Below are 12,127 nucleotides of genomic sequence, written 5' to 3' on the forward strand. Positions count from 1 at the left end.
GAAAAGAAGAAGAGGGATGAATGGTTGGTTGGGAGAGGGATGGATGAATGATGAAAGAAGGGGGAAGAAAGCAGTTCGTTCACTTGCCCGTCGAAGGTCCAAGTCACCGAATTCCAGACCTTTTACGGCAAGCGGCTCTTGTGGGTGGAGCGCCAAGACCCGGCTGTTTGTTATGATCACTTCCTCCGGAGATACATAGATAGGAGTGAATCTTCCTGGCCATTCACTAGAAATCAAATAATAAATACAATAGACTACACTCTCACACGGGATTAACGCTTAGAATCCTCAGTTGCAGTAGTCCATTCAGTCGTAGATCAACCTAACTAACTACAGTCCCGACGACCCCCATCCTCAATGCTATCAGTGCAAGAAAACGAACATCTCAAGATTCATTCATCGTAGTAGACGCAAAAGCACAGGGAACATGTGAAATCAACAAGATGCAAGAGAAGAAAAGGGGGGGGACGCCGTAATCCGATCCGCGCCAGAAGCCTGAACACAAACATGATAGAAGCAAAAAAAAGTATTAAAGAGAGAAAGGAGAAGAAGAGGTTGAAGAAAGAAGAAATAAAAAAAAAAAGACTCAAACGGGGAATCGCTTCAATCATCTATTTAAATCCGCGCCAGCGCCGCCGGGTTCGATACACCTTGACGGCCTGCTCCGGTGCAGCATCCGGTCTAGTGTCGGTGGATCCCTCGATGGCAGTGCCCATCTCCCCTTCGAGTTCATCGTCGACTAGGTCTTTCAGCTCATCCTCGTCAAGCTCACTGAGTTCTTCACTCATCCCGCGCATGACGTCCCGGCCCGTCCATCGCTCTTCATGGATAGTGGTGCCCACGGGATCGAATGGTTGCATATACCACTGGATACCACCTTGTGCTAAAGGTAGCTGTTGGTCTCCCTTGAAGCTGGGAGGGGGTGTCAACGGCTCTTTCTGTGGTTCAGTAGGTTGATCGGCGGGTCCTAGATCGTTCTCTTCTGATTTGTCTGAGACTCCATTTGGAACTGGTGGTGCGTCAAGAGTAGTACACGTTGCATTGGCAGACGGGTTCTCTTGCTTATCAGATTCATGCTCTACCGCCGGAGTGGCTACCATAGCCCCGGGGGCTTCCTGAGACTGAGATACTGAAGCACCATCGGGAGCTTGGGCTTGGTCTGCATCTGGCATAGCGCTATCAATGGACTGTTGGGGTATAGCGGTAACTTCGGCGCCATCAGAGGGCTCCGACTTAGCAGTGACCTCAACATCTCCATTGACCTTTTCAGCATTCTCAAGGGGAACCTCTCGTTTTCCCTGCTCCTCATCACCAGCCGCCGGAGACTCGGCTTGTGAGCCCCTTCGCGACATAACGCTGTTCTCGAGCATAAGATCCAACTCCTTAAGCTCCTGTTCGAAGGGCTTACGATTCAACTCGCTCTCTTTCTTGATCGCTTCCTCCAGGGCAGGCTGAATGAATTTGATAATGCGCTTGGCCAGTTTCCGTTTCTCGCGTTGCTCTAGGCTGAGCTCCGGAGCGCGGCCGCTGATCTGCATTTGAAGCTCGGCGGTGTCCCCAGCGGGCTGGACTCCAATCTCCGAGGTGAACACGCGAGCAAGATCAGCGGAGAAGGCAGAAACGGATGTGTACCGGCGCTCTTCCAGCTTGGTGCGTATCGAGACCAACCCCTGTCTGAAGATGCCCTTGCCGTCAAGTCTGTATCGACATCAGTAACAATCCCAAAGTAGTTAGAGGAAAAGACACTCACCCTTGAGCTTTTTCAAAAATAGGCCACAGCAAGGGGAATATAGGGAAGTAGACAGTGTCCACAATGCTCCGAAGAGTTTCGGCATCCTTCAACTTCTCCCTCTCACGTTTCTTGACCTCATCGCACATCGTTCTCAACCGATCGAGATCGTGATATAGTCGTTCACCAAACTCAATACGGCGTTGGAGCCGCTTTCCTCCGGCAGCTCCCATCGCGACGTAGTCTCGCCTGGTCATTTCCATAGATGAGAAGGTTTCTAATTGTAGCTGCAAACGCTTCAGCAATGCAGCGCCCCTCCTGGCTTCGCGTTTTAGTGTCCAGTACTTGCACGCATCCTCTGCATATTGCTTTCTCTGACGCACACCGAAGCGCTGGAGAGAGGCTGCGACGGCATTTAGGACAACGTGCGGTATTACGGGAGCGCCAGACGGCAGTTTCCAGATAGTCTTGGGTACAGTAGGCCTTTTTCTTTTATTCCCGCCAACCGTAAGCGTAATGCGTGGCGTATGAGTCCGTAGTGCCTCATCGTCCCCATGCTCATACCCGAGGGGTTGTGACGGCTCTAGAGCTAGTGCGGCAGCTTGACTATCACCCCATCGTCGGCCTTGCATAGTATTACGATAGAATTCTATAGCTTCAGCGGTAGCAGCGTCTGTCCCATGTTCCCGACGCCACTCGGGAGGAACATGTTTGTCACAGAATGCTTTGAGCAGGTGAGTATCCATGACTGCGGGAGATCCGTGACCAGACTTCATCTTCAGATAGAGCTGAGCCCGTCGGGCACAAGTCACATGGAATGCAACAAAGCAGTTCTTGTTGCTGCACTGGATCGATGCACCCATTCGCTGCCGGCAAATATAGCAGTGAAGTTTCCAGCGGCTCCGGGGTACTTTTTCAATATCGGTGATCGGCTCCATCAGCGACGGATTGCCTATAGACACTTCAGGGATCCATATAGCGCAAAGCAAATGAGACCACTTCGAAGTGGTAGTCTGTTTGAAGGCACCTTCGGTGTTGGGACAGAAGATGCAGTTGACGGCTCCTCTCCCGACCAGCTGGCACTTACGACACAGCCATTGGCCCTCGGGGATGAACGGCACACCGTAACACTCCTGGTGTACCGCCAGGTCGCACCCATCGCAGAAGACGATAGCATTGGAGTTTTCACAATCACCATCATCGCAAATTGCACATTTGCTGTCTTGATCCTCTCCAGGCCCCGTGGTTTCGCCATTGACAGCAGCGGCAGAGCTTGAACGAGGTCGTTGTGTCTGAGGAGGTTTTGGGTTTGGTTTTGGGATGCGCTTTTCGAGCGCATGCCATTCTTTCTCAATCTTTGTCATGGTAATTTCAAAGACAGCGGGTTTGATAGGCTCCAACTGATCCTCCCTCCGCTTAGCATTGTAGTCCTCCAGCCACTTTTCGTCCTGCTCATCCATGTCATATTCTACTCTCCCAACAGACGTGTTGGGCTCCTCCTCAGTTCCAACGGGATTGACGGCATCGAGATCGTCCTCCTGCGGTGCCTCAGTTACCCGTATCAGTCGACGATCGTGGCGAAGGAAAAGATCACTCTCCTGATATCCGACACTTGCCATTGTCCGGTCAACATAGTTTTGTTGGCCCACCCCTGGGTGGTCGTAGAAAACAAATGGATCTCGTAGTCGAAATGAGGGTTTAGGGAGGGTTAGCCTCTCACGGGGGTTTGGACCAGGAGGTGGAACAACTTTTGGTTGTGGTGTAATTCCGAGGGCGTTTAGAATTGCCTCAGGACGGCGGGGAGGGCGCCCTGGCCGGCGTTTGATAGGTGTAGGAGACGTGCCATTGGCATGAGCTCGGATAAGTTCAGCTAATGGGTCTTTGTCATTGCTGAGATTGAGGCCATTCGGAGAGAGGATATGGGCCACATGCGCAGATGGAGCTGGCTTGTCCACTTCCTCCGCAGGGAAGACGACAAACTTCGTTTCAATATCCAGGTCAGGGTGAAACTCTTCCCACCCTCGCTCTTCCCGTGGCTTATACCCATCCCCCTGTTGTAAAGCGAGAGCAGCCGCGGTCGAGGAGCCGAAGCGGCCGCCCCGATTTTGGCTTTTGTCTCTTGTGAGACGCGCAGATGGTGGTGTCGTTGGGACGGGAGGTGGGGGTGGAGGGAGCTGCATGGGTTGGGCTTCAGCTTCTCGTGCATGGCGGGTTCGGGGGGTAGAGTTGCGTGCAACTGGCGACGGTTTGGCTGGTTTGGGGGGTCTGGCAGGTTTCGCCGGTTTAGGTGGTTTCGTCTCTCGCACATCAAGCTCGATGTATCTGCCTCCACCGCCCGGTCCACCAGGGACGTATTTCCGCTTTTTGAGGGGTGGTCCGTCGCCGGGAGTAGCGTTTGAGTTCTGGGTGCCTTTCAGCACCGCTTTGGATTGGGTCTTAGGCGGCCTTCCGGGGGATGACCGATACTTATTCGAAGTTAATGGCGCCATTACTGTGGTCGGAAAACAGCGCTCAGCCAGTTGTGGATGAAATGGTGTACAAAAAGAATGGATGTTGATTAATGTCGTTGAGCTTGTCGCTCAGCCTCACGTTGCAATCAAACAGAGTCTCGCGGCGCCGCGTAGCATAAGGAAACCGGGTCAAGTAAAGGAGAAATGCCAATCATGACTCAATAGCAACCGGAAAATGCATAAAATCGCAAAGAAATGAAGGGCAGCGGTGTCACAGCCATCGGCGGCGAAGGGAAGACGCGAAAGCGAGGAGTGTCCGTTATCTCACTTGCCCGGCGGCACTAAACCATCTTGAGCCAAGGCGGAGAGACTCCACCTGACATTCATGGTCCGATTTAACCAACGCGGAGCTTCTTTGAAAGCCCACAGCTTAAATAATTCAATTCAATCTGATTTGATTGAGCTTCTCCCTCCTCAATATGAGTGGTCCTGGCGATGATCGGTAATCGTCTTCCCCTCGATTTTCCCCGGCCCTAACATTCATATATATATAAATATATTTTCCCCATTCGCTATTTACCTCCAGCCGCCCTTGATGCTAACTTCGGAGATCTCCTGCTAGATGGCGCGGGGGCCGCACATACGACCAGAACCGTCAATCGGGGCAAAGACACTCCTTGCACAGAACAATGAGCGCACACAGTGGCTCTCGTAGCGGACAGAACCAGAATAACTGGGGAGAGTCGCGTGATCAACTTTCCACTGGACCAGCTCAGGAACAACATGTCCCCGTGCGAGGCTTCAATGCCGCCGAGGCGAAGGCGGCTCTCAAGAGAAGTAGGCTCTTTCCGTGATATCTCTGCGATGTACTACTTGCTAACGTAACATGTGCAATTAGATTCAAGAGGTACTTTATTCTGCGACGTGCAAACACCCATCGGATCGCTAACCGTTCTCATAGAGCCGAAACCCTTTTTCTATAAACCTGGTGGAAAGGATACAAATCGCTCTGGACCTTGGGGCTCAAAACGTACGTCGCCTGACTGATTGATACCCTCCATTTCGTCATGTTGACGTTCATGCAACAGCAAACACCATGGCCAACGGCAAGGACTTCTTCCTCGAGCTTCGCAAACAAATCACCAATCTGCGGCAAGGTGACAATGTCGCGGGTGGCTGACTTGGAGCCTTATCCCTGATCAATAGATAGTCGATGCGAGGAACCACCGGCGTCACGACTATCAAGCCAACATTCAGCGGCAGCTGGGTCCCCGAAGGGGCCATGGAAAACAGGAGCTCTCTGGTCGCTGGCCGATTGGATGACAGTATCCTCGAAATCACTAGATGGGCAGCATGAATCAATGCAGCTTTTTGACAAATGGTCGTTGGCACTATATTTTGGTGTGGGATAAGACTACCGGGGTAGCGCCTTCTGTACGATTGTCAGATAGATCTGGTAGAAAACAAAATTCTAATCCAAAAATATTACTATCATATCCTGTCTATCTGTAACTGTAAATTGAGAGTATATATACATCTGTTAAAAGTAAAAAGGCTGAGTAGTGTACATGGGGTATTACTAGTGTACAGTGAAGGCAATGCGTGACCCTGTCATCGATCAAGGATAAACCTAGGCTTTCTGCCACCCACTGGGGCCCAGAACGCCGCCATCGTCGGCTTGCGGATCAAGACTCCACTTCCTGAGAGCGCGGGCACTGAGATCTGTGCGCCAGCCCGCCTCAAACATCTCAAGGCCAGCCCATCCGATCATCGCAGCATTGTCGGTGCACAGGTACGGAGGGGGCGCAACGATGTCGACATGGCCGAAACCGCGGACATCGAGGAATGAGCGCAAAACCGTCATGAGAAAACGATTAGCCGCGACACCACCGCTGACCACGACGGTCTTCACCTCATCTTCAGGCTTCTGCTGACGAAGTGTCTCAAGAGCGATGATCGTCCGAGAGGCGAGATGCTCGAAACAAACCCGCATGGATTCGCGCGCCATATCAACTCGTTCTTCGTGGGAAAATTTCTGTCCGGAATTCTCTTTCTGTGTGATGATTCTCTTGACCGCACTGGCAATAGATGAAAAGCTGAATTGCAGATTGCGGGTATTAGCAAACGGCGTCGTCAGGGACCAGCCCCATGGGGTCTCCCGCTTGATGAGTTCCTCGCCACGATTCATTGGTGGACGGTAATCAGCATAATCAGCGCTACCATTTGGGAAAGCAAATTCCTCTAGCATCTTGCCGTACATGGTGTTCTTCGCACTCTGCAGTAAGGAACTAGGAAGGATTTCCCTGGCTGATTTGTCAAGCGACTCGCCAATTGCTATGTCCGCGGTAGACGCCATGATCTTGTGGTCCGTAAGAGTTGAGGATTTCACAAGATTCGAATGGCCGCCCGAGACAAGGATAGATAGGAAGGGAAATTCTGGTGTAACTGGCGGTGACGGCGAGGTGTGATTACTGGTCTCTTGATCCTGACGTAGAGACGACACAAGCCGGGGTGTCAACAAATGAGCTTGCATATGATGAACACCCATGAAAGGGACCTGCCACGCAACTGACAGCGCTTTCCCTGTATCTAAGCCGACGAAGAGATTCGCTCGCATCCCTGGCCCTCGAGTAGCGGACACAAAGTCTGGTTTGTAGCGCGGCTGGGAGCCATCCGCGAGCGTTATCGATCGGTGTCCTTCAGCATTTCCCAAAGCGACGGGCAGATGTCTTAGCGCCTTATCAACCAGCTTCGCGAGGTTCTCTTGATGCGACTCGAGGGATGCAATGGGGTGGACACCTCGGTATTCGTTGGAGTCGGCCGTTACGTTCTCAAGGAAATGTATCTTAGCGGCATTGGTGGCTTCATTCTTCTCAACGATTGCGACTGAAGTGTCATCGCTAGTGCAGATAGACAAGTTAGCAGTCAGGCTTGGTTCAGTTCCGGAATCGTTCTCACCAAGAAGTTTCAATAGCGAAAGTGAGCAGGCCTCGATTTTGAGGAAGCAAGCTACGTCTGGCTGTGCTGCATATAGCCTTGCGAAAACTCGCGACCGGGGTTCTCAAGTTCAACATTGGGGTTAGTTGTAGAGATGGTAATCGGCTGGACACGGCGATAAGTATTGCGGAAAAGACCTGACGTTCGGTCGCACGGGCCACAGAAGCCCTCAAAGGGTGCCCTAAGCCATGACCAAAATGGTACTGATGCAGAGCAGGAGCATCATAAGTTCTAAGTGTGTTTAATTTTTTTTTTTTCTTGGCTAATACGATTATTCATGGATGTAAGACAAGTAGAAACATATGCTAGAGCTGTACATGGAAGACCACGGAATATGGACGCAACTGATAGAGCGTAACGACTGTAATTGGATTTCTCCAGGCTAATGCTCACTCATGCTATACTTGGTATGGATCTCATCGTCACATCATAAACATAATAGGATCATATATACATTGACACACTGCCCTCCTTTCCAACAGGGACGTTCCTCTTCTTGACTTTCGTTCCAGACGTCCGACGCTCTGCGCGGACGGTCCTCCACAGGCTCTTCTGCATCTGTGCTGCAAGTTGCATTGTCGATCCAGGATTAGGGCCGGGCACGGTCGCGGGAAATAGGCTCTCAACGGATGACGAGACCCTGAACTCTGAGGAGTTCTCTCGTTCCGTCTGCGTAGGTTTTCTCACCGAGTTTTCTCGGCGATCCTTCATTCGCGCACCATCCAACGCCGCTCTTCACGCGACATCTTGGTGTGCGTACCGTAGTACTCCTCAGGATTCTCAATAGGCGTCACGCAGTGGACGGTCGGTGTGCATTTAAACTGGATTCGTTTGTTAACGGTGCCAGCTGCGACCGCTGTCGATTGTTTCTTGAGAATGCTCTTCGAGGAACATGAGTTGACGTAGCCATAACTCGGCACTTGAAGAGATGAGAACCGGGCGGAACTGGGACTGGCGGCAGACGGGGAGATTGGAGTCCGGGGAAGAGGACCTGGGGACTTGAGCGACAATGTAGGCCGTGAGGTATTCTGCGCAGCAGAAATGCTCAGGCTCAACTTGGGTCTTGCGGCAGCACGGGCAGTGGGGATCATTGTGGAGGTGGAGGCTGGACACAGCTTTGGGGGGAGCGAAGGAGATTTAAAGTAATGGGAAAGGATATTAAAGGCGCTAGTGATTCACTTCGGTCAACGAAGGGCTTCTTAGACGCAGGGCGTGTAAAATGATACTATTATTTGACGTAATGCAAGATCCAAAAATAGGAAGACTCAAAAAATAGCACTCGTCTGGACCAGCCAAACGAACCACTAGAAGACGAAAATAGAACAGAAAGGGAGACTAAAGAAAACCTCAAACAAGCAGTGTACCAAAAAATAGAAAGGGTTCGAAGACCGGGGGCGAGTTGGGCGGCTATATAGTCTTTGGTTCACTGACTGCTTCAATCGATCGCGAGGAAGGGCGGCAGAGTAGGGTTGGGCTGCTGGCCAATGATCGCCGTCCTCATCCGTTAAGCGCCAGCGAGATGCAGGCTTAAGCACATACGCACATCTCCGTCACACTTTAGACTGAAAGCCTTTGGAGGGGAATAGGCGAATCGTGAAACCCTTCCAGGAGCAGGGTATCTGCCGATCATTGGATTTCAAAGTAAACGGGTACCAAAGTCGGGTGAGTTGGTATACCATCACCCAGCCAACATAAAAGGAACCACAGGGGCAATCCTGCAGAAGTTTCACCTTATTGTTGGTAAGATATATTTAGATCTCGCCTGTTGGTTCATTAACAACATGAAAGGGACCCCACACCGTTAGATCCTTGGGTCGTTTGCCCCCGAGTGCTTTATGTTACGCGTTTTTTTTACCTTTCCTTTGCTTTGCCTCTTCTTTTCTCTCTCTTTACCCAGAGACATAGACTTTTCAATATCCTTTCTGATAATCATGTAGACGATCCAATAAAATCATCGTATTAAGCTTTATAGTGGAGTTTCTTTGAGCGAAGTGGGACATCAGATAGAGTTTCCAATGATCATCGTCGGGTCGCTCACCCTGCGTCACTATCACAAATGCTATGCAGTGACACTTTTAGTGACAAGGATCTGTCACTTATCACATTGGGCGGGGTGAAGTCACAGTGAAATACATGGTCACTATGTCATAGTGCTACAAGAAATTGATGGTATAGAGTGCCTGATTCTTTAGTTTATCATTCAGTCGATATTACAACTTGGGATGAAAAATGAAACAGAGATTCTATCCTATACGTAAACAAGATAAGGATATGATATCCCTATCTTAGATGAATATAGGAAATCTACGTTCTCTAATTTTTCTTTCCGCACCTTTAAAACAACATTGGGATGTCCGATCCTCTTCCGGTTCTCTTTCATATACTCACCGTCGGCCTACTCTAAATACCCTCCTCCAGAAAGCAACGCTAATCAGACTTCCCGTACCGGACAGCAAAGCTATTGGAGCATCGGGGTTCTCGTTCATACTGCCAACTTTGGACGAATATCCCACTGCAGTGGATGAGTATTGAGAACGTGAATGGCCTGCTAGTAGCTTCTTCTTCCGGGACGTATGTCCAAAGGTATCATGCCATACTTGGCGACCAAACACCTGAGTCAAGCAGCACCTAGAGTCTCCGGGAGAGCAGTATTCCCATTTGCTTCATATGCGTGTTATGTAATATATGGCTCGGTGGCTGCCAAGCTCTAGTATATGTACTTGGTCCATGCAAACTGCAGATACTCTTGCTTGAACAGATAGCATAGCTATTTGCGCAACTATATACCTTTTTTCATACGTACTATGATTATTCACATGACTGTCCGCCATATTAGTTGTTTTAACAGAAAGTAAGGTATTTGAGAACTAAGATGATAAGCATTTATCTCATTTGAAAGGTCTACTACACTAGGTTGAATAGTTAATGCCACAATTTTCTATAGCAATGCTCTATAGAGTCTTTCTTTAGATGCTTAATTTAATCTACACCTATCGTCAAGATATACATTCTTTTAATGCAATAATAAAGAATTAGACTAATATTGAAAACTACCTCCGTACGTTAGTAAACAACATCCTCATTAATCATCCACGCGGAACGGGGCCGCAATACGCATTCAGCCCCCATGATTACATATAGCAGACAATCTACAACAATCCCCAATTCCAGATCACAAAAATGCCTCGCACAGAAACAAAACACACGACCACATTCACCCGACCAGGTGAAGTCACATACATCCTCCCAGAACCCTCCTCTTCAACTGTCACCATTATCCTGCCCCCAAAGAGTGCGTGGACGTCAGGCTCACACTGGCACGAAAGCCACACCGAATACTTGCGCGTCATCCAAGGAGTAGCCAAAGTCACCATTCAAAACCGTACCTGCACATACCGTCCGTCCGATGGGATCATTACAATCCCTAAGTTTGCCGTCCACGAGTGGAGTCGTGTTCTTGACCTTGAGGACTCAGATGTCAACAACGAAGAACTGATCGTCCAGGAGTGGACTGATCCCGCGGATGGATTGAAAGAAGTCTTCTTTCGAAATTTGAATAGCGTTATTTTGGAGCGTTCGGGGAAGGGCTGGTTTGGAAGCGTGGTGTTTATGCTTCAGTTGTGGACTATTTTCCATAAATTGGATAATTGGCCTGTTATTCTGGATGGGCCGTTTTATGTGCGATGGCTGCTTACGCATGTGGTTGTAGGGGTTGGGGCGCGGTTGGGGATATTGTGCGGTCTCCGGGCTGTCTATGATGAATATACACCCAGGGAGTTGATTGACAGGAGAAGTAGATGACATCTCGTCCGTTAGAACTGCTTGCCCCATTCCATCAAGCATGGTCTTGTTTCATTGTCTGTCGTTCCTTAGGATTCTGGTAAAACCCAACCTTTTGCACAAGGGCTTCCTTCTCCTATGTGCTATTAGGCAGTCGCACTAGCCATTCATCGAGATAGCGATCTACAATGCATGGCCTTGTAGGTAGGCTGCTTCCAGCCATGATAACTGGAGTGCTGGGCAGCTCTGTTAAATGGATGGGTTGGTTTTGCGCTCGTGAGATGGGGTCATGTATAGGATTCTGCACACAACAGTGTTATTTGCTTAGAAACGATTTTCGTGGGGGGAAAAAAAATAAATAAAAAAAAAATATTCGGTCCTTGGAGCAAAGACCATGGTCGCAAACTTTGAATTGGTGCAATAAATCGCGAGTTTATAGGACAACTCGCGGTGTGCCGTACTGTGATCAAGTCTTTCGGATCTCGTCGTCCTCAGGCAGAGCTGATTTCGCCATCCATTCGGAGTCAAGAATCTGCTTAGCAGTAAAACGGCTTGTGAACCTGAATTAAAGCATAAATCACAGCATCGACATAATTTGCATCCCACTCCCCCAATTCAATAGATGGCATTCCCTGTTCTTGTCGAGGCTTTGTACGCTGTCGTCGAATCAATCCTCCCCAGGATCTCCTTGTACGACTTTTCCTTAGAGAGTTGATAATAAGTTGAATGGTAGCTGGATGAGGGTATTCCCATAATAAAGGTCTTCGTGGTCCAATCCTTGGAAATTTATGTATTCGACTGCGTTCACCAGCTGTGTCGACAAAGCCCGGGCAACCTTCAGCTGAAAAAGACGATTATATGATGCAATTTAATGCAGGTGAAACGGTCTAGAGAGTATTAAAATTGGAGCTCCCGTGATTCAATCAGCCCGAAAGCAACATGTCATTCAAGTTGAAGTCATTATTGGAAGACGTGCCTGTCTCAGTTGCTCCTTGGCGCGTACGTCACAGGCCCTTGTTGGGTAGGCGCGCCAAGTGAGGCTGCTCGGTCTATCCAGGTTGGTACAGTAACGCGAATATATAATGACTTGAACGCAAGATTTCTATTTGCAGATGATGTCGCATTCTCTATGTAATTTGACCTTCGGAGTACTTGGTTGTCTGGGGCGAAA

At 49.5% G+C, this 12,127-nt stretch overlaps 5 protein-coding genes across 5 annotated transcripts; 2 read left to right on the forward strand and 3 right to left on the reverse strand.

Moving 5' to 3' along the window:
* Positions 1 to 124: 124 nt before the first annotated feature.
* F9C07_2278743 (putative PHD finger domain protein) lies at positions 125 to 4,554 on the reverse strand. The gene is made up of 2 exons (XM_041288935.2): positions 1,751 to 4,554; positions 125 to 1,698 (listed from the first exon to the last, which is right to left on the reverse strand). The coding sequence occupies exons 1-2, from the start codon at positions 4,216 to 4,218 to the stop codon at positions 612 to 614; spliced, it is 3,555 nt and encodes a 1,184-aa protein (XP_041141572.1). The 5' UTR covers positions 4,219 to 4,554; the 3' UTR covers positions 125 to 611.
* Positions 4,555 to 5,675, forward strand: F9C07_2134784 (uncharacterized protein). The gene is made up of 5 exons (XM_071509133.1): positions 4,555 to 4,681; positions 4,802 to 5,016; positions 5,078 to 5,086; positions 5,141 to 5,209; positions 5,268 to 5,675. The coding sequence occupies exons 1-5, from the start codon at positions 4,659 to 4,661 to the stop codon at positions 5,357 to 5,359; spliced, it is 408 nt and encodes a 135-aa protein (XP_071365484.1). The 5' UTR covers positions 4,555 to 4,658; the 3' UTR covers positions 5,360 to 5,675.
* F9C07_2278745 (putative O-sialoglyco protein endopeptidase) lies at positions 5,676 to 7,345 on the reverse strand. Its single transcript, XM_041284373.2, has 2 exons — positions 7,138 to 7,345; positions 5,676 to 7,079 (listed from the first exon to the last, which is right to left on the reverse strand). Exons 1-2 carry the CDS (start codon positions 7,251 to 7,253, stop codon positions 5,810 to 5,812), a joined length of 1,386 nt encoding a protein of 461 aa, XP_041141570.2. The 5' UTR covers positions 7,254 to 7,345; the 3' UTR covers positions 5,676 to 5,809.
* A 538-nt stretch (positions 7,346 to 7,883) lies between these two features.
* F9C07_292 (uncharacterized protein) lies at positions 7,884 to 8,267 on the reverse strand (the record flags this gene model as incomplete). Its single annotated transcript, XM_071511033.1, has 1 exon — positions 7,884 to 8,267. The coding sequence occupies one exon, from the start codon at positions 8,265 to 8,267 to the stop codon at positions 7,884 to 7,886; it is 384 nt and encodes a 127-aa protein (XP_071365485.1).
* A 2,089-nt stretch (positions 8,268 to 10,356) lies between these two features.
* On the forward strand, positions 10,357 to 10,977 carry F9C07_293 (uncharacterized protein; the record flags this gene model as incomplete). The annotated part of the gene is made up of 1 exon (XM_041284369.1): positions 10,357 to 10,977. The coding sequence occupies one exon, from the start codon at positions 10,357 to 10,359 to the stop codon at positions 10,975 to 10,977; it is 621 nt and encodes a 206-aa protein (XP_041141569.1).
* Between the last annotated feature and the right edge of the window lie 1,150 nt (positions 10,978 to 12,127).

The sequence above is a fragment of the Aspergillus flavus genome, chromosome 1, assembly GCF_009017415.1.
Source record: "Aspergillus flavus chromosome 1, complete sequence".
NCBI classification, from domain to species: domain Eukaryota; kingdom Fungi; phylum Ascomycota; class Eurotiomycetes; order Eurotiales; family Aspergillaceae; genus Aspergillus; species Aspergillus flavus.

Coding starts and splice junctions, on each gene's coding strand:
- F9C07_2278745 (XM_041284373.2), bottom strand. CDS start 7,253: ATGTTGAACTTGAGAACCCCGGTCGCGAGTTTTCGCAAGGCTATATGC. Junction 7,080..7,137: donor TTCGCTATTGAAACTTCTTG/GTGAGAACGATT, acceptor TATCTGCACTAG/CGATGACACTTCAGTCGCAA.
- F9C07_2278743 (XM_041288935.2), bottom strand. CDS start 4,218: ATGGCGCCATTAACTTCGAATAAGTATCGGTCATCCCCCGGAAGGCCG. Junction 1,699..1,750: donor ATTTTTGAAAAAGCTCAAGG/GTGAGTGTCTTT, acceptor ATGTCGATACAG/ACTTGACGGCAAGGGCATCT.
- F9C07_2134784 (XM_071509133.1), top strand. CDS start 4,659: ATGAGTGGTCCTGGCGATGATCG. Junction 4,682..4,801: donor AGTGGTCCTGGCGATGATCG/GTAATCGTCTTC, acceptor ATCTCCTGCTAG/ATGGCGCGGGGGCCGCACAT. Junction 5,210..5,267: donor TGGACCTTGGGGCTCAAAAC/GTACGTCGCCTG, acceptor TTCATGCAACAG/CAAACACCATGGCCAACGGC.